Below are 22,980 nucleotides of genomic sequence, written 5' to 3'. Positions count from 1 at the left end.
TTTTCTGCACACACACAGAGATAACATTGATGCAAAGAGCATTAAAACCACAGAGTATACATATTATTAATCTGGTTACAGGTTGAATGTTAGAGCAATATTAATGAAGATGATGAAGAATGTTTAAGAGCCCCTGTTCCCAAGTCACCGCCCTGAATAATGGTTATGACATCAAATAATTTTAAGCAAACTCAAACAAAAGCAAATCATACCAATTACTTCTGAAATAAATTACAGAAGTTTGCTTCCAAATACCAAAAGCTTGATGAAAAGCAAAGCAGCAATTTGCACATCAGGATACGTGGCCTGCTAAGACAGGGGAGAAGAGGGCAAGGTTGATTTTGGGTGGTGCTGAACAGCAGAGAGGGTGGGTTGGAAACTCTTGGGCTGACACAGGGGAGAGAGCCGGGGGAGAAGCTGAGGGCAACAAAGACTCAAGGTTGCTACAGACCTTCAGGGCACTGACTGAACTCAGACAAGGAATTGTCTCTACAGGCTGATGGAAGGGAGAAAGTCTTGATCTCACTGAGTCTTCCCTGCTCTGAGATTGGTTAAAATAACAGCTGTGCCAAAAGCCAGGCAGGGGAACATTCTTCTCAAGGCAGGTTTCCATCCTCAGTCAGCTGAGCAGGACACCTGATCAAATGCAATCCAGAACATAAGCCAGACAGAGATGGTACATACAAGAAATTAAGCCTGAAGCTACTTCTCAGCTAAGATTTCGTGGTAAGTTTTCCCATATTTTGAAAGGATTTTTTCCTGCATAAAAGGTTGCAGGTAAATCTTTTAAGCAGTTAAGTGTTTTTTGACCTAAAAGATAGCTGTTATAACGGTTTGTTGAATTTAAAAAATATTTCTCACAACCTAAAGAGCTAAAATAGCTTCCCAAAGGTAAAAACTAACCAATCTCCTACCTGAGGAAGGAACACTGAGCAATCACATTTTAAAAGTGTAACAAAAATTTTGCTAAGAATTACAAGATGTGTCATAACTAAAGTCAGTCGTGACTAAGAAATTATACACAGGGCAAGTAAGGAACAGCAAAATCAACTCTGCAGGAATGTGCAGGTTTAAGAGAGAACAGTTGACAGGAAAATCAATTTATTGCATGATAAATGTTCATATGCAAAATAGGATGAGCAGAAAAACCCAGCTGTGAAGAATGTGGCAATGAAGGGGATCAAACCATTATGCATCAGAGTGAATATTTCATCATTCTAATTCCAACTTCCTGTGCAAATATTAACAGAACCACAGGAAAAGAAAAATCCTACAAAGCATGCCAGCGTTTTGCTAAAAATACACACAACAACTCCAGAACTGCAAATATAATTCAAAATTCCCAACTCCCTTAGAAGTCTGACTTCATTGTCTGAACCACTAACTCTGAACACAGAATAAATTCAGACACAGAGGAAATTAGAATGGAGAATGTAGAGATGGATTTATTTCTGACTCTTAAACAACTTTAAATAAACTTAAGGCAAGACAAGACATGCTCACAGTGAATAAAAGGAATCAACTTGGAGAAGGGGGACAGAAAAAAGTGTTCTGTAAGGATTTTTTTTAAATTATGTTCTTTTATTACATATTGAAATTTAAAGTAATTGTTATAATCTTTTTTTAACCTAACACTAAAAGAAACACAGAAGCTTTTTAAAAAAAAATTCAATCAGTAAGTGACTGCAAAAATAACAGTGCCTGCCAAGAGCACTGATGCCTCTAAAGAAATATATATTTAGTTTGGCTTACTCAGCAGTGCTCCAAAAAACTCTAGGAATCATTCTGGGTAGAATATGCATTTTTAATAAATACCAAAAAAAAAAAAAAAGAAAAAAAATCAACACAGAGGAAAAGGCCATGAAGTTTTCTCTAGCTCTAAAATTCAAGCATGTTGTCTCAGTCGAGATCCTTTTTCAGTCATATAGACTGTACAGCAGAGAAACACAACTGAGCTCTGAATTTATATAGGTTAAAATGATGACACCATATAGATCATAGCCTATTGCAAGGAATTAGCTGCCAGGACAATGGCTGGGGGATACCTCCAGTGGGCCATCTTACACCACAAGGGGCCTACAGATTGTTGCCAATCTATACGATAATTTATTCTTAGTTCTGTCACAAATGCAGCATCTCAAATACAAACACTGCTGCATAGTGAATCAAAATATCATTTGCCATAGCTCATTGTCCATCTTATTCCAAATTTAATGCCATGCAATCAACAAAACTACTCTAAATGTATCTCCAGGGCTTCTGTGCAGTAGGTTGGATTTGTCCAATGAAATAGGCATGTGGTAAAACATGCTCCTGTTTTTGCTGATTCTCAGCATAAATGTTTCCTCCTCTCTTATCAGTTGCCTGAACACCAGCAGGCTACAATCAACTTCCTGCTAGTTAGTTAAGATTCTTGCTTGCTTGCCTTTCTTCTCTAAATACAGCACTCTCATGCTGCTATTGATCAGTGACTGGGAAAAAAGCCTGGATGAAACCCCTTTTTCTTCCCTTTCTTTTTTGTTATTGATATTTTTTTAAAAAGGTCCTTTCATCTCCTCCTCCACCAGGAAAGCATTACTTGATGGAAATACAAGAATAATGAATCTAAAGCTGTTCAACACCAAACTACCTAGAAATGGAAAAGATCCCCCCAGAATTCAGCCTCCTGCATTTCAGCGGAGCAGCACACACACTTCAATTACTTTCTCAGTTGCATCAGTAACTCAAGCAAATTCTGTTCCAGTCAATAGAGCTTCCACAGATCACATTCCATGGGGAATACAGGCAGAATTTGACCCATGTCTTTTTGGTCATACAAAAAAGCTCACGGATGACGGGTAGCACATCAAAATGTTACATATATTTTTATAGTTTAAGATTTATAGCATGACACTGCTCCTGAAGCCTCGGCTTCCGAGCAGTTCCTGCTGTTATCAGGAGGGGTTAATTTCAGCAGAACTTGGGAAAACCACTTCCCACTTCTCTGGTCATCCCCCTGAACACAGGAGTACCAGAGGTAGCTGAAAACAGAGCAATGTATATTTAGCCTGCAGTGTTATATAACCTGTCTGTTAACAAATGCAAGACACAAAGTAAAGTCATGTAACCCAATTGAAACAGTTCGTACTGGAGGTTGATTTCCCTTGGGAAACTCAAACATCAAGTAAGAAACTGAACCAGTTAAATATAACCTTTTTAAAGGGCAAAAGAATTCAAAGGTAATCAAGGATTTTTTTTATTTCCTCAGAAGGGCATTTATAATTATATTCCACTTTTATTTATAACAACCCTTTTAATGTTGGTACTACAAAAGAACTCCACAGAAAACCAGCTTCGCTTTATATAACAGGATTCAACCTACACGTGGTTTTTATATGCAAAAGATCTTCTACACAAGATATACACTAACAAAAGCACATCTCCCTGAAGAAACAAGGAATCTATTTTCAAAGTGGTTCACGAGGGTTTAGCCACGTGCCTTTTGCTAATACTCTGGGAGACTCAAGAAGACATCCTTAACTCTTGTTTTGAGAAAATAATGGCAGATGACCACATCTGCTCCTACAGTGAGCTCAGAACCTGGCATTTAATTTCCTTTATTATCCCAGAATACACTTAATGTTTTGCTCTAATCTACTAATTACTGAGGAGAAAGAAACGGATCAATTCCTAAACTGATCTTTTCAGTTTCTTTCCACTGGTTAAACAGGTATAAGTCAAGAAGCAGAAACGATGGGCACGAGCTGAAACTCCATGAACTCAGAATTGCGTTTCAAAATTCAGCACGAGAGTGACCAGGTGCTTTGTGATTTATCATTTACGATCCCAAGTTTTGTGTTCGTGTTGTGTTAGGACACGAAGTCTTGTGTTACTAAAACAACAGTGGGAATTTCAGAGTGGGATCTAGAGGTGCACAAAGCCAACAAGAAGGAAGCCCACAACAAAGGGTAAGGAGAGATTTGGGTGGGCCAAGTTCTTGCACAAAAGGTCTGCTGGATGCAGGAGAAATGAATTATATAGAAACCTGCCTCTGTGTGTGCCTCTCTCTGTCTTCTACACATCTGGCAGACACACACAGCACCACGCTGCTGCCCTTGAACAACAAAAACAATCTACAGGACATAGCCTTGACACAGCCAGGGGCGCTCTCAAATTATGCTGCACAGATTAAAAACAAGCAGGATTTTCCCAGGATTATATAAATTATTGATCTATGCCATTTCTCATGTTGCCCAAATACCTGTAAATATCACTACACGAAAACATCTGTTCAAAACCGGCCTAATAAATCTATTCCATGAAGGAAAAAAAAAAAAGTTAATTTAATCTCAGAATTAAATGAGGGACATTCTGTTTGAACAACACCCAGCATGCAGAATCCCAGTGTGGATTCCATTGCACACATGCAAGTGCCTGGCAGAGGCAATAGGGCCAGTTATTTCTCACCCCAAACAGGCAATCTGTTGATACACTATGAAACCAATATTAGGAGACGCTTTAGTCAAAATGCTGTAGGTTATTAATCACAGCTTTGGGGTTTCTGACAGGATGTTTTGATAAAATAAATCTATTTTAAGTGACTGTAATGAAATACTAACCGGTTTTTGAAGGGCTTTTAAGATGTTTTTAAGAAGTTTCAGATCAAAGACTCAGTTAATGTAACCTCCATGCATTAAATATTTAGTACTTATTCAGTCACTTGAGCACTCAGGCATCTTGACATTGTAAAAGGAGGAGAGGGAAATTGAGTTTAAGTCAGTTTTGCACAGTGGGATTTTTCAGTTTTTATGTTAAAATCCCAGGCATGTAATTTTAATACAAAGAGGTCTATTCTTTTACAACACTACATGCACCACCCATTAAAAGAATTCTTGATGCACCTGCATAGATGGGAGAATAAATCCTCTATAGAGTCACTTCAGTAGAAACTGTTGTGCTGGGATTAACACCATGATTGAACATTATTCTGTCTCTGAGCTCTCTGATGGACGAAACCAAATGCACACACTTCTCTTTCCAGAACAAGTAGGCACTTACAGGGAACACAGGATTTTAACAATGGCAGATAGATTTAAGCAAGTTCTTTTTAGATATTTGGATTATGTGACTATAAGGCATTTCCCCTTTCTAGCATCCCTGATTTCCAACAGCTGCTCTTTGCTGTTTCACTCCTCCAAGAAAGGCTCCGAAACAGATGAAGAAAATAGTCCTAGTTGGGGTATTATTAAAATAGATGTCTTAAATTAATAAACTGCAAATTATTAGGGGCTGGATATTCATTCTGAAAATGCAACATTACATATAACTTCTACAAGTTCTCAAGCATCACCTTTCTCGTGAAAGCTCACTGATTGTAATAGGAACTTGAGGATGACTTCAAGCAGAATGAAGACACTCCTGAGTGCATTTCTTGGCTCACTTGCTGAGGATTACAGAGACTAAAATATTAAAAATTGCCTTTGAAACTATTGCCATGACCCACATTAGTATCTATTCTCAGAATCAAGGTAAGGATCGTGTATTTCTATCCTGTTTAACACAAACATGGACACATTCAAGTTCTCTGATTTGCAAAGTTTCTCTAAGGCTCTGGTATTTCAAAGTAGTTTGTAATATATAAAGATAGGAAGCAACTTTATCTCAAAAATTACCAATATATGGGGAAAAAAACCCCAACAAACAGTTCTGCACATCTTGCATTCATCATAGACATTTTCCCAAAACTTATAGTATGATTGAAGATGACTGCACCCTAATTTGGAGTTCAAAAAGCTAAAACTGACCTCTGAAGTAATGGCAGCAATAACATATTCCCAAATCTGGTCAGCAGCATCATTAGGTGACCCTATTTGTCATAAGTGTCTTCTGAATGTTAAGCCAGCACAAAGCTGGGTGTCACCATGGGCTCAGCTGTGACACTGAGAAAAACAGCTCCTGGAAACATCTCCATGGATCTCGTGCTGACTGGATGAGCTCATCTGCCTTCCTCAAAGACTTACCTCGTTTTTCCCTGCTTCCACTGCAGGCCATGGCTCTGGAGCAAATTTGCCATATTAAATTATAGGAACTCAAGAAAGTGATGAATATGTATATGAATGTATACGAATGCAGGAAGGTGATTTTATAGGAAAAAAGACATTTCTTTGTACATAAGCTTAATATTTCTTATGCACGGTTGCCTCTGTACACACTCCACTGTGAGTAATTCCCAAACAGTAAATTAAACAAATCAATGCTTATTCTGCTGAACTTTTCTATCCAAAGAAATCCAAACCAGAAAACAATCCTCACCACAGGATCCATGTTAAACACTCGAATAGGTCCCTCACTGATTTACCAAACAGATAGAATGTACCCACAAGGCACTACTGAAGAAGTTCATGTCTATATTTCGAAGGTTAGGAAAAGTCAGAGATGATAATTTGGTTAATTCTGAAACAATAAACAAACCTTCTAGATGCAATCCAGGATAACCTTTGTTGTAACGATACACAGCACAGGAGAGTTCAGATATGAGATCCCTCTGTCACAGCCATGGAACTCAAAAGGAAACCAGCTGCGACAGAGGGAGAGTCCTGAAGCTGTGACCAAGGCTTCAGTGTCATGGAAAAGGAGAGAAACAGTGGAAGTAGTTTTGAGAATAGTGAAAAAAAAAGGTCTTTAACAAATTTTACAGAAACTGAATGCAGCATTATGAATACTCAGTTTGACTGTGGCACTTTCAGATACTCTATGGATTAAAGAAAAATATTTAAAAAAGGGGAAAAAGGAAAAGAGAGGTTGTCCAAAATTAGCAACATTAAATTTTTCCAACAGTACTGATTGGAAGACAGGAAATGTGAAAATTATCACATATTTTTCCTTATAGAAATTAATGCCATTCAAGTAGATTCCAGTTTATTGTTAGTTATGATATTTAGGCTTGTAATGAACACGACCTTTTGAAATCAGGATACATCCACATGTAATGCTTTAAGATGCAGTGGACTTCTGAGAGGAAGCAGTCTTGTCTATATGTTAGCCAGAATTGTTTCTATGTTAGAAGAATTGTTTCAGGCTGTTGGAATTCGGGATCATTTGCACAAACAACATACAATCAGTTTACCCAACTCTGGCGGGGTGAAGGTCGCTCCCAGAGAAATTAAGCTCAGACTGTACCCGGAATAAAAACTGTCATAGATGGGTATTCCCATCTGTGGGTATTCCCAACTGCAGATGGGTATTCCCAGCACACAGGATGTATTGTGAAGCTGCTGTAAGGAATTCTCTCCATGATCATTGTGGAAATAAATCTGCCACCAGGGGTAAGTTAAATGCAGTGGGGGAGATCTGCTGAGGTGGGATCAGTTCCAGGGGTTTACTATTAGGACACATTACTTTTATGCAGCAGGCTGTGATCATTGCCTTATAATCATCATGGAGTATTTTTGAATCAAAGAAAGAAAATGTTCAAAGTCCAAACACCATTGTTATTTCTAGTAAATTTGTGTGTAAAAGCGATTCCCAGAAAAGCCCAGTGTTCTGAACTGTCTGTGCATGTGGGCTCCCTATTGTGTTAAAGACACATCTCCCATTGATGTTTTGTTAATAGATTAGGTAGTGTGTGCTGCTGCCAGAGTACAGGCTATCCTACTTTCTAGCACGTGGAGCAACTTCTGAAGCTAATCAAGGAAGGTATCTTTTGTGAATTAGTATTTTATGGCTGTTAATCATCATCTGTCCAAGGTCTTTCTAAACCTCTTGTTGTGATTCAGCATTATTGAATGTAAAGTTAATAATTTGTGACTGTATGAAAGAAAAGAGAGCTTATCTGCATTTCAAAAAATATCTCAACATAAAAAGGGTCATTCCCCTATTTTATGTAAGAAGAGGAATTATAGAGTAACTACTCTGTGGTCACCAGTTGCAGAGTAAGATGGAGCACGTCAGGAAATCTGTGCTGTTGTATTGTATGGTGATATGTGAAACTGGGGTGGAAATAATTTTTAGAATCCAATTTGTTCCCCAGACGGTAAAAAATGAGCACAGGTGCAGTTCTTATCAGATAAGGAAAGACACAGGAGAACAGCAAAGGATTTTGACATGCAGTTCTAATTCATTTCTACCAAAAGTGCGCTTGGCCCATAGGGGATATTTTGGAGATGGTTGGAAGGTGTACAGGAACCATCAGTTTACTTTTCTTGGTATTACGTGGTGGTTCATGCTGCAACTGGCAGTAGAGAGCACATTCAAGGGGAGATGGTTGTCCTGGACCTTCGCAATACATTGGTTTTCCTTTTTTTCTGATTTAATTTCTAACGAGCAGAGAGTGATTTATTTGTTTTGTAACACACACAGAAATTCATTGTTGTCCACTGAGGGAAGTCCAGATTTCTAAAAGAAGAGTTTGTATTTGTCTGTGTTTCTCTGGGAAGATTAAAATCTGAGATTTCAGAGGCCACAGCTACTCTGCTTCATTATTGTCATAGCAACAAATGATCTTGAAGCACTGTATGCAACATCTATAGCCATTTGCAGTATAGCTCCAGTTACTAACTTGTTTCTGCTAATGGCTGGCATGAACCAGTCTCTGTACTCTTTGCAATTTAATTGATGAACCACAAAACAAATGGTCATAGTTAATAAAATTATATTTTGCCATCTGTGTCCAGTAATGAGAAAATCTGAATTATAGGAATGAAAAAGAAGTTTTTTTTTCCAAACAGATCAATGCATCCCACCTCTTTGTCAGCATTAAATTAGATGTTATCTGTGGCTGTGTGTTTCTCTCCTTGGTTGCCATGGCTAATGGGAATTTCAGCCAAGATGGACAAGAATTCTTTTTGACCATGAGGAATATAACACATTTTCCTTTGTTTTCCTATGAGTCTGTGTAGCATGAGTCTACAGTGTTATTTGGTCTGAGTGCATCCAAGTCTCATTTTGTTCAGCTCTGCAGTGTTATTTGCTGTTCGAAACCTTATCTGTTTCTATAAAAGAGATGTAGGGGATATGTGCAGTTTTATTCCTAAAGCTCTGAAGGATTTCAAAATCATCTGGAGCTGAAGGCAAATCTGGTGCTGCCACAGTATCTTGTAAGGGTGATTACAACAGCAGAAAAGTACACCTCTGAAACACATATTCTGTTTTCCTGAGTTCACATTCTGAACAGTTTGTTCTCTTGAGAGTGAGGATATAAATTGTCTGGGTTCTTCATAAAGAGGCCACTACGTTAAAAAAGAAAACAAACAAACAAAAAAAAAACCCAAACAAAAAACCACATAACCTTTTATAATTTTTCTAGAAACCTACCATATTATTAATTCCCACAAGAAGAGGTACATGGTCCTCATGCAGAAGTTACCAAAGTACTTGATGTTGATAACTTCATTGCCTAGACCACATAAAGGATCTAGATCACTTCCTTAAGCTTTAGAGAGGAAGACAGACTACAGGCAAGAAGGAGATTACAGAGACAGAAAAGATGCAATGCTGCTGAGCACCCTGTTGTGTGCACTAACACCACTCTTGTTCTATGCATTACCCTTCAGTTTTTGAAATATTCATTGTTTGGATTATTATCTGTGTCTAGGTCTAAGACAAGTCTTGATGGATCTCACTGTATTGCCCAAATATCTCCTATTTTTTCAGCACCTCTGTTTTAGTCTTCATCTGTTAATCTATAAAGTGCCCTTAATCAGTCATCTCTGACATTCCTATAAATTTTCCATCAGACATAATGCATTACTGGCTATTTTTCATTCTCAGAAGGCAAATAAGAAAAACAGACTTGAGGTCTTGAATCACATAAACCGTGCAAAATAGCAGACTCTATTTCTAATTCTTTTCTTTAATATTGTGGACCATATTTTGAAAAGCTCAGCAGCTGCAAATAGGGTCTGGTTTCCAAAGTGGTAAACTTCTTTTTGGTGTGTAAATGTCAAAAGCTGGGGTTCAGTTTTGTGTATGAGGAGCTCCGAAAGGAGAAGTTTGTGTTTTCAGCTGCTCCAAGGGCAAAACAGGCCAATGGGCTGCGCTGTCCAGGGTCCTGACAAGGATTTGACAACCCAATTCTGCAGTGGAACTCCATGGAAACTACCTGGTTGGTCTGGCTGACCTCTGAAAATGAACGCCAAAGGTTTTCCCAAACGATCCAGGTTTCTTCAAGAGCCTCCTTTCCTATAAAATATTTTGGAGGTCTAAAAAAAACCGTGGGTTTTCTTTAAGGATAGGCATGAGATTTCCCTTTATGCCATGCTGCAGAAGAGTTCAGAATTCATAAATATGGAAAAGACTGGTTAATATTTTAATTCTAAGCAACACAGACTTTTTAAAAAAAAAAAAAAGAAAAAAGAAAAACAAACAACATTTAACAATGTGCAGCTGTTACTAATGAACTAAGAAGCTGATTAAAAATAGAATTATGGATATTAATGCATTATTATAATCCACCATAATGCAGAAAATCTAAATGGAAAAAAGTATGTATTATAAAATCCCGAAGTCTTTAAATTCTGAGAAAGTAACAGTCCTCTTAAATTTTAACTAATTAGGACTAAGTGGAAAATTGGATGCAATTAATGGGGAATTAAAAATAAATGGGAGAAAAAATTACTTCTGAAACAGATTTTTCTTTCATGCATACTCATGAAAATTCCCGAAATGGATGGTATCTCTCCTTTGCCTTCCCCCATGTTGCACCTTTATTAGAACATCAGATAAGGTGGTTCAGAAAAACACACTCTCTGTAGAAAGGTATGTCCACAATTCTAGGGATTCCAAGTGAAAATATTTGACTGTGGGCCTAGGGCTGGCTTTTTTTTTCATTGGAAATGTCATGTAACTGAGGCCTTTTCAATCTGTGTTCATTTTCTCAGATTGTTCTCTGCTGCCACAGTATGGTGCTCAGCTGCTGTTTGAAAACATGAAAAAGGGGATCTTTATCGGAGAATGCAGTTCTTTTCATGTACCAGTATGACTGGTTGCCATGTAAGATCTCTTTTAAAGAGTATTTAAAAGGCTTTAAGCTGTATCTCATATTTCCTAAGAAGTGGAAAAACAGTTTTCAATTAAGTACCTACTGCTTTACATTAAAAAACTCCTGTCTCCTCATGTTATTTGTATGTCGTTTTGTCTTCATAACAAAGATAAATGTTGCTTTCAGTATTTGTGGATTTTAGCAGCACTTCAGCAGCAGCAGGTATTTCCTATGAAAAATACTCTTTTTTTTCAGGAATATCATGATCTTCTAAAATAAAATATGTTTGAGTGTAACATGATGTCTTAAAATAAGGATGGCACTCTCCTCCCTTACGTGTAAGTTTGATGTCCTTTGTCACTGCACTATTCTTTGATTCAAAAATACTTTGCTAACAGTGCAGAAAAGTAGGGGCCATTAAAATCACACTGAAATCAGGAACAGATCACAGACTACATATAATTTCTCTCCTCTGTGCTTTCTTACATGTATTACACTGCCATGAGCCTTACTGTGTCACTTCAAGTACTTATGTTCAAATACTTGGGTCAACAGTAAGGCTTCACTTTGCCAGCTGGGGCCACCTGAACTACACTGCTTTTGTCTATATTGTCTTATAATCTGCATCAATATATGTTCTTATTTCTTTATTTTCTCATTCTCATATAATATAAGGACATATCCCCCAATCCCTTCTGACATATAAGCTGAAGTATTCTTAGAGCCAGCTTTCAGCTTTCAAATCTTAAGGACAAAAGAGAGAAACATGTGCTTGGCAAGGACAAAGAACTCCAGGATTAGCACAGATGTCTTATGCAGAAGGCCTCAAACACACACCTTACTCATACACTGCAAAAAAAAAAGTTGCTGAGCAATGCTGGGATTCACTTTACACACAGACACTGAGCATATTTATGGAGAAGTGCAAAAAGGGTTGCAGAATATTTTACCTGAACCAGCTTCTCCACCCAGACGTGAACAAGCCAAAAACGAGATGACAGAAAAAAGGAATTCTTTCTTTTATCAAAGCTGAAATTTGTTTTCGTTCATCAAGTTATTTTAGAATTATTTACTAGCTATAAACCATTACAAGATGAAAGATGAATCAGAAGGGAGGAGAGAGGAAGGTATGTAGAAACCTCCAACCTTGACTGAATGTGACCAAAAGAACAGTTTGTTTGTTTTTGAATCTTTTGTTTGTTACATTATGTTTGCAGTGGGAGTAAATGGCTTACAGTCTTTTACACAAGTCTTTAAAATTTTGTCCAGTGGGAATTTTTGTAACACTAGCAAGTTGTTTGAAACCATATTTACCTCATCATGCCTTTGCTTTATTCTTACACTACCATGAAGTTGCTGGCCAAGTCCATTGGTTACCAATGACTGGCAAGTAAATTCTTTCCGTATCCTGTGACTAGATCCCTAATTTAGCTCTCAGCTTCAGTGGTGTCAGGGTACTCCAGGTAAAGGTGCAATGTTAGACCAGCAAGCCCCTGGATGCTTATTAAAATAGGTTTTCAAAAAGAACTGAAATGTAAATCAACCAATAACCAGATCCATTTACATTTTTATAAGACCAAAAACATTATTACACCTCTTTATTTTTTATGTAGGTTTGGCTGGAAACACTGAGAATCTGGGCTTGAAGTCCAGGATTTTTTGATCACTATGTTTTTACCTGTAGTCTTGTTGTTATAGTGGTAGTACGAGTTCATGGCAAAACATTAGGGCACGAGGCCCAAGTGTTGATTGTTCTGACCTTGGAGATTAAAGGCATTTTTACACACATTTAACTTGATGCCATGAACTGGGCCAATGATTTCAACCCATCTATTCAACATGCTTAAGTTTAAATCTACACTTTGGTGTTTTGCTGGATTGCAGCCACAATGCCCAGTTTACATGAATTATGTGAACAAGATTTTGCCTCAGGTATTTAGAGATTTTAATATAATATATTAACATTATAGAGCTAGTGTAAAGCTAAATCAATAAATAGCGGTTTCTTTGGTTAAATTAAAAGGCATAAATCCGAATCCTTTGGACTGAGCAGACTTTGAAATTGTTTAAATAAACCTTCAATCCCAAGGTTTCAGCCCTACAGGTAATGTGAGCCAGGCTAACCATCTTCTGGGTCTCCAGTCAAAGAATAAAGATTAAAATAGAACTCCAGCCCCACAGATGCATTACACAGTCACCACTCAGGAGATCTAAATAGAAACCAACTCAAACACAGTCAAAATCCCAGCAGAGTCGATGCAGTGAAGTGCTACGGGGCAAATGTAGTTAATAGCTCCACATAGCACCATTTCCCCTCCACGCAAGTACACTCAGCATCGCTATCAACATGGTAATTATTGCTTAATGCTGTGCTACAAAGGAGGGAAAACAAATTTCTGTAAATGGAAAGGAAAGAAGATGGAATGTATTCTAGGGTTTTCACAGCGTTCTAAGGGCCTTACGCACCTTCCAAATATATTCGTGGCCTGCAGGGCAAGTAAATAAATTTTAGAACTACGAAAAAGCTTCACCTTGGTTTATACACAGGACCTCAGACTTGCTTGTTTTTTTGAGGAAGTGATATTAATTGGTTGTGCTATGTTATTTCCCAAGCCCCAACGAAAAGAAGGAATTCTGGTGAGCACTGAACACGGAAAGTAAAATATGTTCTGCCTGTGCCCACAAGTTTAGGGTGCAGTAACTAAAGAAAATTGCCTGGATCTGACAGTTGAACTCCGTGCGTGGACAAAACTGGTTTGCCCATTGGGATTACAGTTCCCACACAGAGTTGTGTGGCACCACATCAAGTAGAAAATGCTGAGGACCAGAATGACTAAAGCCTGCCTTTTACTGGAAGTTCACCATTGCCATGAAACAAGGATTCAGATCCTGAAATTCCTCCCTGTACTTGGGTGTTAGTTCAAGTATTTCAGGATCTCTGGCTAGATCACTAATGTTTCCTTTCCAGTTTGAAGCCTGGACAAACCCCATATTATTCCAGCTCCTCTGGAGCAAAGAGGGAACACAGAAGACATAAAGACAGAGAAGACAGACTGTAGATCAGGATATAACAGTACCTGAAATGGCACTGAGATATCGAGTGCCCAGAAGAGAATGTGACTACCTCGGGCAGCCCTGGTATTTAAAAGACCTAACAGCTATTTTGGATTTGCCCTTCACACCTCAAAGAGATAAGGGGAATGAATAGGAAAGAACAAAGCAGGATAAGTAACATAAGAGCAGAAAACAAATACCACAACTTCTTTCTTCTAGCTATCTTAGCAAAGTACAGACTAAATGGAAAGAAAGAGGAAGGTTAGATTTGAGGCAAAGAAAGGGCAAGCCAGATGAAGGACAAGTGTGGAGTAAAGGTGAGATGAAGAGTGTGACAGGGTAATGGGAAGAGCCATGAAGCAAAAGGCCAACCTGCACAGTTACAAAAAGTCCAGTGAAAACTTCAGAAAGGTCACTGACTTTCCAAAGGTTTCCCTGTGTGGCTACAGGATGAAAGGGTGCAGCTTGGGACCTAAGCATGAAAACAGTTTGTACAGACTAACTTTACCACATATAATTCATTTACTGTCAATTCCTTTCAGGAGGTTTTCTTCCTAATAAACTGGATCATAACACTTTTTTTCCTCAGATGATTTCTTACCTCCATGGACTTTTTATGCTCAAGGCTGCTTTTTTTGGTGAAGTTCCAAGCATTTTTTTACAACAGTTTTTTAAATGGAGAACGGTAGTTATAAAACGTGAGCTGCAAAATGGACTTAAGACTTGAATCCTTCTTCCCAATTTAAGATTTTTTACTCATACTTAGATAAAGAGTGATTTATGCAAATCTTTCAAGAAATTATTTTACTATATCGAACAGTGCTCTTGCTGGAATTTAGGAAATAACCAGCTCAAACATTTAGTAACCTTGCATGATATTAACTGTAAATGATGATTTTATTGAGTTTGTTTTTTTCAAAAACTATATATTGCTGCCAACTTACACCAAAGTATTTCTTGTTTTTACCATGAACAGTTGTATATATCCTACAGACAGATGGCAACTTTCAGCAGTAACATAATTTCGCCTATCTTTCCTTGTCTATGATTCCCACAAGCCAGTTTATCTCACAGAACTCCCTTTAAATTGTGACAAAGAAATTTCCCTTAAAAGTGATGGTATAGAATAGTCCCCTGTTATTTTTCATGTTATTTATATAATTTCCCTGGTAGCACACTGTGCTATTACATGCTATAAATCATATTTTATTTTGGAAAGAACTGCTGGTGGTGTTATTTTTAGATCCAACTCTACTTCTGCTGATATCAACCCAGCTAAGAAAATAGCTGTAGGAACATTTAAATCTCACATACAGTTTTGGGATGATATCCATATTATGAATGATGTGGGAACAGCAGTACTATAGGAGTAAATAGATACACCACTGACTAAAGAGAATGTGCCCTGAACATATGGGTAGCTGCACTTTTACACTACTGAGAAACGAGAAAGTGGCTTTATTTTTTCTGTGGCCTTTTTCTGGCCAACTAAATTGCCACAGCTTGCATTTCCATGACATTTTGACCTAGCTGCAGCCAAACCCATTGGAAAGCACAGTATCTGATCCCAACAGGGTTTCAAAGGTATGTTACATCACACAGAAGCCTGTAACTTCTATTTTTTTTTCTCAAAGACCAAGAGTATACTTTTCTTTTACAGAATTGTTATTATATAACCTAAAGTTGAATGCAGAAGTGGGAAATTTAACCTTAGAAAAACTGCCTGTTTTCTTTGCTTCACGCTTTGAAGTGGTCATAACTGAGCAGTTAAAAATGAACCAGTAGCAAACAGAAGAACTGATCAACTATTTTTCCCGGGGTACCAAGTCATTTGGATGGTAAATAGGGCTGTAGGATCAATGAGGCAGCAGTGTGACAGCTGGTGTGCACTTTCACATCTTAGGGCCCCACTCTGCTCTCTCTGATACTCCCATAAATCAGGAGGAGCTTAAGTAAATTAGAAGCACCCACCAAAGTGGTGTTGAGTCAGAACGAAGCACCAAGTGTTCCAATCTGTGCCACTCAGTATGCCATATCTGACTTAAGAGATTGGCTCCCTTTCAGAGCTCTACATTAGACATATTGCCTTCTTGTTTTAAAATATGTATGTTTAATATTTAATTTAACAGAATTCCATATTTCATTCAGTCTCAGTGTACTGTGCAAGTCCCTTTGAGGCTCGTGGTTTGTATGTGCAGTTGCAATTCTCCTCAAGTGTAACTTGGAAGCACCATTGCCTAATGGGGTGAAAGGAAATATCTGCCACCAATTAATCTTGGCTCTCTTTTGAGTGAGAAATGAAAGTATTGCCCAGCCAGTGATGATTTGAGAAGTGGGCTGCAGGAGTTGAACCAGGCTATCTAAAACTCCTTTAATGTCTTATGTGTGGTAGTGGAATACTAGTAGTGGTCTCATCAATTGTACACACGCTTCAAGTCCACACAGGTAATTTGGACAACCAGCTTCAAATGGCAACACATTCAAAAATTTTGCCAACTCAGAAATATTGGTTATAATGCTACATACATAACTGTTATTGCACATCAGACTGTGTAGGTATCATAAAATAGGTACAGTTAAAGTAAACTGATCCTGTGCTTATATTTTCACAGAGATATAAAAATTATGTCATGCTGTAAAATATTGCATAACACTTGCTGAGACGAGAGACAGATCAATAATATGCAAAAAACTAATTTCACAGTTTAAAAAAATGCTCACAGATTTTGAACTTCTGGTCTGTTGGGACAAACCATAGAAAGTGTGAAGTTACCTCAGGCCAATGATGGCAGAATGAAAATAGCAGTTTAAATGGTACCTGGGTGACCATCCTAGCTCTCTTGCAGGAGAGACTATTTTCAAGACCATTTGGCACACCTAGAATGTGGGATAGCTCTCTAAAGTAAAGAATATAAACATTAAAAGGTCAGAAATAAAACAGCTATCCATTGAAACTGGCAATGGGAATCTTTGCCATTTGGCTCTGAACCACTTTGCCACTCTGCATTCTAATGCCAATTACGTGTCCCACACTGATATTTGACTTTCAATTTTCATAGAATTACTGAAAGTGTTGAAGGAGTTAATGGAGGCATAGTACTTTCTTCAGAGAAAATATGAAATTAGATTAGAAATCAGATTGCCTTGAAAACACTACATGCCGCAAAATGTGCACCCAGAAAGCCTTCAGGAGTAACCATCTAACCATGGTTTCTTGTGACTTGTGTTTTACTGTTCCACGACACAGAAAACTAAAAAGAAAAACCAAAGATCTGTGGTGAGATTCTGTTGCCTCCAAGAGTCCCAGTTCAACACCTCATAACCCAGGAGATGTGAAATTGTTTCAAACTGTTCTCCACCCTCACAATCACCGGCTGCAGCAGGGGGCTGTAAAATTCCCCTGGAATGACCCCGAGGGTGTCGGCGGCTCCATGGTAGCTCAGCAGATGTGCTGCAGCCTTCCCTTTACATGTTATCCTGCTCCAGCCCTGCCCAGCAGGAGGACTCCAGAGTTTGTCCTCAGACGGCATCTTTAAACTCCCTCTCACCATGTGCTGCCAGGGGTACGGTCCCTTGGCCAGGAATAGAGCTTCTGAGGGCCTCTTTATGCCAATCTGATTCCTCTTATCTTACATAAGGGGCCAGAGCAGGGACAGAGCTCACTTTCTGAGTTCTAAATCTCTCCTATATGGCACGCAATTCTCCAAAGTACAGCCAGCTTCTGCTTTTATGGAGCACTGTGCAGTGAAGAATGAAGGATCCTGTTTTTCACCATTTAAAGATGTATGATAGCAACAAAGCTCTATGTTAAAATATTTAACTCGAGGAGAACTTATGGAAATTGTCTATTCAAGCTCAGCAAAGACATTAAATTACCAAGCTGTTCTAGGACAGTTGTGTGTGGAGAAAAGCCAGAAATGCTCTGAGATTGTAACGTTACTCACAAAGATTCCAGCCTGAGCCTGATTCAGAAGCTTTCCATACAGACCAGGCATGGTGAGCTGTAAAATGTTACCATATCGATTCCTGCAAAACATACTCTGTGTGTACATGCAGATATAAAATCAGGACTTATACACAGCACATTTCCTGCCATATTTTGAGTGGCATCTGTTTGTTTGGTTTGCTGAAATATGAAAAATAATATTTCGCGACTACTGGAAACACAACGCTGACAAGATTTAAGAGTATAGCTCTGGCTGTCAAAATGCAGATAACAGACAAATCCTTCTATCTCAGTGTTTTAATCAGTCAGATCAGGGTGTTGATGAATATGCAAATTTGACTGCTTATACACTCTTTTCAGAGTGAAAGGAAACAAATTCAGTTTCACTATGGAATTAATGACAGCTCTGTCCTCTAAGATTAATAATTAAAACTCTACACATTAAGATGATAGTGCTCTTTCCTCCCAGCCTCTGCAGATTTTACTTTTTTATTTTTTTAATACCCCTTTCCCTTATAATTGTTTGTTCCCCTAATTGGAATGATTAATTATTAATGCCAGTTCATGGATATGCAATAGTCACCTTTAGAACAAGAATTGTACTTTAAAAAGGGTTAAAAAACATATTCTTTTGTTAATTCTGTTTTCACTCTTTTCTGTAAGTTAATTTTTTCCTCCAAGTTTTATGCCACCACAGGGATCTCAATGGCCTGCTTTAATGCTGGAAGCCTTTTATTTATTTCAGTACAGGGTATACATATGATTTCATCTTGATTTTCACAATCTATGCTGGGTTTCTTCTTAAGAAGAAACTGCTGCTGGGATCAGCAGCCTTCACAGGAATCACAGCTTTCTGTTTCTGAAGCACACACTGAAAGTTTAGACCAAATCAAGCCTCAGAGAAAAGATTAAGAACGTGGTACAAGTGCACTATTAAGTCTGAGAAAGCAGAAGTTTAAAAACCCAACAAGATTTGAGCTATTATTATTTAATCTGATGATTTCTGGGTTGGCATGGGAGTGGCTGAGTCATGCTTGCCAAATCCTCTGGACAGTCAACATTTCAGAGAAAGATTATAGCAAAGTGAACAGAAGTTCAGCCTTACCATCAACCCTTCTTCCTGCCCCAGAAGAACTACAACACTCAATTTTTGTGTGGCCACTAGGATCTACACAGACACCACTAAAACCCCCTTCTAACATCACATCACCAAAGCAGGCATTTTTAAGAGTAAATAAAATAGGTGGTTTGTGTATGTTTTGCATTATTTTACCAAGAAAAGTTATCCTCTAGTTTAAAAAACCCATTTCTTTCTGAACACAAAAAGCTCTTCCAGAAAAACAAATGGTCAGAGTACTCTAAAAATCACATTTCCTCAATAGAGCTGTTTCAGTTTCATCTTTTAATGTCTTTAGAGGTGAACTGATCCTACGTGGGAATTTAGCATGGCCTCGCACATCGCCAAGGAAATACTTGATGTGAAATTAAATTAGCATTTGTCTGTATTTCACCAAGCAGGTACACTTCCTCCTGTGTCATTGATAGCAGCAAAACAAATATGTGCGTGTGAGTGTCTGAGCAGGGTTGATGAATTATATTCTGTAGGCATTTAAGGGCAGACATTCATAACAAAGCCTGCTGGCTGGAGGGCGAGGCTGGTACTTACCACGCTGAGTCCCAGCAATTCCCTGCAGAAATAGTCCATGTTCCTCCTCTGGAGGGTGTCAAGGTAGTGCTGGAGGCGAGTGTAGGTGTAGGGGTAGCAGTAAGCAAACTGGTAAGTGTCGTCCTCTCGGTCAAAGCAGAAAGCAAAGGACATGACATAGTTCTTCCTGTGGTCTGGGCAGCGGTAGTAGTACACGTTTTTAGAGGGTATTCTTTGCCTAAAAAACAAAAACACGTATGTATATTTATTTCTTGACACGTATATATGTTGGCATAAGAAATCTGAACAAAAAGGCTACGTGAGGTTCAAATTTCTTCTAAAGGAAATGAAGTGGAGGGGTTTGAACAGCTCAGGAGCTGGGGAGCAGGGCCCAGAGCCAGTGTTTGGGAGCAGTGCAGACAACTGCCATGGCAGAGCCCAGGCATGGCACAGCTGCTGGGACTGCAGCTCTCTCCAGGTGCCCAAGCTGGCAGAGTCGCCACAGCAGGGCAGAGCATCATATAACCAGGAAAACCCACTCCCATAAAGTGAAAAGGATGCACAGGCTGTTCAAGTATCCTCTACTTTGCTATCGAGCTTGTGCAACTTCATAGCTCTACACAGGCTCCAGACAAACCTCTGTCTGCAGCGTGGTACATCCTTTGTTACAGGGCTGACTCACCAGCACAGAGAGGAGGCATAACGGATGAAGGAATGTCAGTAAAAGGCACCATTGACAGAACTGAATTACTAAAATTCAGGACATCTTTATGACTTTTTTTTGTACTTAACAGTCAGGGCATACATATCAACACCTATGCAATGAATGGAAGAAAAGATAAACTCTCGAGGTTAAAAAACCCAAACCAACCAATCAAACAACAACAACAAAAAAAATCAAACAAAAAACTTCAGGTATGGAAAATAACCAGGCCCTAAATTAGAAAGCAAAGAAGAAAAGGGTATTTGGTCCCATTCCAAATTGGACAGTTCTGGTTTATCTGACAAGATAGAAATGAATATACATGATGGTAAATAATGATAATAAAGACATTTATGTCATTGTTATCAAGCTGGTATCTGTTAAAGGAATAATAAATATCTGCCTGCCATCTCTCACCCAACTCCAATTATTCTGTTATTTTTCAGCAGAAATTAGTAATATTTCAGAGGGGGAACAAAAACTTGTTCTATGGATGAGAGACATTCACTATTTCTGTTTTTATGCTTTCTTCATTTCTTAGATGGAGTTTCTAACTTTATTTAGACAGGATAGTCTCCAATCACGCCATGCACTTGTAATTTGATGTAACTAACTTACCAGTCATATTTGGCAACAAAAAACTATGATCCTGCAGACTCTATCTGATTCAATTACACAACATTATAAACAGGTCTCATCTGATGATTGGAGCAGATCTCAGCTCAGCTCAGATCATGGTGAGGGGAAAACATAACAAGATTTACAGACATAGAGCGAGTAATGTGCTGCTTTGTAATAGTTCCGAGAAGCTGGTCTGCTGCAGAACATCAGTTTTGGCCTCTCATTGTTAATATGAATTAGAGGACAAAACCCTCTCATTATATAGAAGTACATGTTTGCCAATTAGCAGCAGTTAAGGACTCTGATCAGCGAGACTCAGGATCTACAAAGAGAAACGGAGAGGAACTGAGATCTTCCTGAGAAAGTACAATAAAGAACCAGCGATGCAGTTAATTAGACTCGAAATAAGAATTTATTTGCCCCTTTAAATGCCCTGCCTCTTGAACGCTCAGGGTTTCAATAATTTACTTCAGCATCATGACTGAACATGAGCCAGCAGTGTGCCCAGGTGGCCAAGAAGGCCAATGACATCCTGGCTTGTCCCAGCAATAGTGTGGCCAGCAGGGTCAGGGCAGCGATCGTCCCCCCCCCGCTCAGCACTGGGGAGGCCACAGCTCACACCACATGTTCAGTGTTGGGCTCCCCACTTCAAGAAAGACATTGAGGTGGTGGAGCTAGTCCAGAAAAAGGCAACGGAGCTGGTGAAGGGTCTGGAGATATTTAAAGGATGTGTAGATGTGGTACTTGGGAACACAGTTTAGGGGTGGATTTGGCAGTGCTGGGTTAATGGTTGGACTCAGTGAGATTAAAGGACTTTTCCAACCTATTGAAATCTGTGATTTGATAATTAGTTTTTTTCTTAAAAAAGACATTTGCTTATCACTAAGATCTGACAATAATATTTAAGCCACAAATATAAAGCACAGAAAAACAAATCTTTTATTTTTTTAAAGAAGTATCAGTAGGGAAAAAACACCACCAGCCATCTGCATGCAGAACCCAAACCTAATAGGTTTCTCCAGTATCTTAACATATTTCTATCATTCACCCTTACTCTGGAGTGCTATAGGACATCCCTCATTTGATCTCAAATCAAGCAGATGATATGGCAGTGGGTAAATGTATTCTAGCTCCCAGTCCTCAAACCATAATGCAAGTTTAAACAGTATGTTGCTGAGTTGTTGAACTTTATTTGTTTCCACATTAGCATGGGAGAAATAATAAAGGACAAGCCTCACTTTATGCTATAAAAATTTCATGTAAAATGAGACCAATAGGAGGAAGTTCAGGATTTTAGAAAGGCTAATGCTAATTGAAATTCATCTGCTGATAGTTAATGTTTAAATGACACATAGTTCTCCTTGGTTCAATGACTTCCTACTTTTAAGCAAGTTGAAGACAACTTTGTTAATGTATTAAAGGCACTTTTGATATTTCATTCCCTTTCCCCTTCATTATAAACGCTAAGCATCTGTTTTATTATCCACTTTGACACATCACTTTATGGCTGCATTTGGCTATTATGGCTAATCTTGATGTCTAGGACATCTGGTATTGACATTTCACTATCTGGTGTCTGACACAACAGCAGAAACCATCCTCAGTTCCCAGGTTTAAATTCACCCTCTCAGGGCAAAAAGTGCCCAAACTCTTAATTCAAACCATATCTTCCAAAAATAATTATAATAGTACTCCTGTCACTGCTAATCTATTTTTATCTCTCCTAGCACTTTGTCACTGCTAATCTATTTGTGAGTCATATAGAGAAAGAGAGTTAGCGTTTAGATACCAACAACACATCTTTACACACAGGAGCCTAATCAGATTGAGATCTTATCAGGGAATTAAAGCAGAAAAGAAAAAAGGGGAAGGAAAAGAAAGAAAAGAGACACAGTGTTGGATATCACCAACTGAGTTTTTGATAACGAAAAGACATTGCTCAGTTCTTGAATTAACCTTTGTGTCCTAGACGCACTATTGTTTACTCTTTCCCTTTTTTGTTCTATGCCTTCTGGAAAAGGACACCCACACACTGTGGCAGCAGCTGCTCCTAT

At 38.4% G+C, this 22,980-nt stretch overlaps 1 protein-coding gene across 1 annotated transcript in view; it reads right to left on the bottom strand.

The window, feature by feature from the left end:
* The window catches only part of AGBL4 (ATP/GTP binding protein like 4), an 895,196-nt gene that overhangs the window by 531,141 nt on the left and 341,075 nt on the right, over positions 1-22,980 (bottom strand). Inside the window, exon 5 of the mRNA XM_018072022.2 lies at positions 19,624-19,840. Coding sequence (XP_017927511.1) covers positions 19,624-19,840 — 217 coding nt within the window. The remainder of the gene's footprint in view (positions 1-19,623; positions 19,841-22,980) is intronic.

This window comes from Manacus vitellinus, unplaced genomic scaffold (genome assembly GCF_001715985.3).
Source record: "Manacus vitellinus isolate BGI_N305 unplaced genomic scaffold, ASM171598v3 scaffold_21_pilon, whole genome shotgun sequence".
Taxonomy (NCBI): Eukaryota; Metazoa; Chordata; class Aves; order Passeriformes; family Pipridae; genus Manacus; species Manacus vitellinus.
Note: the sequence above shows the minus strand (reverse complement) of the source record. Positions and strands in the feature narration are given on the sequence as shown.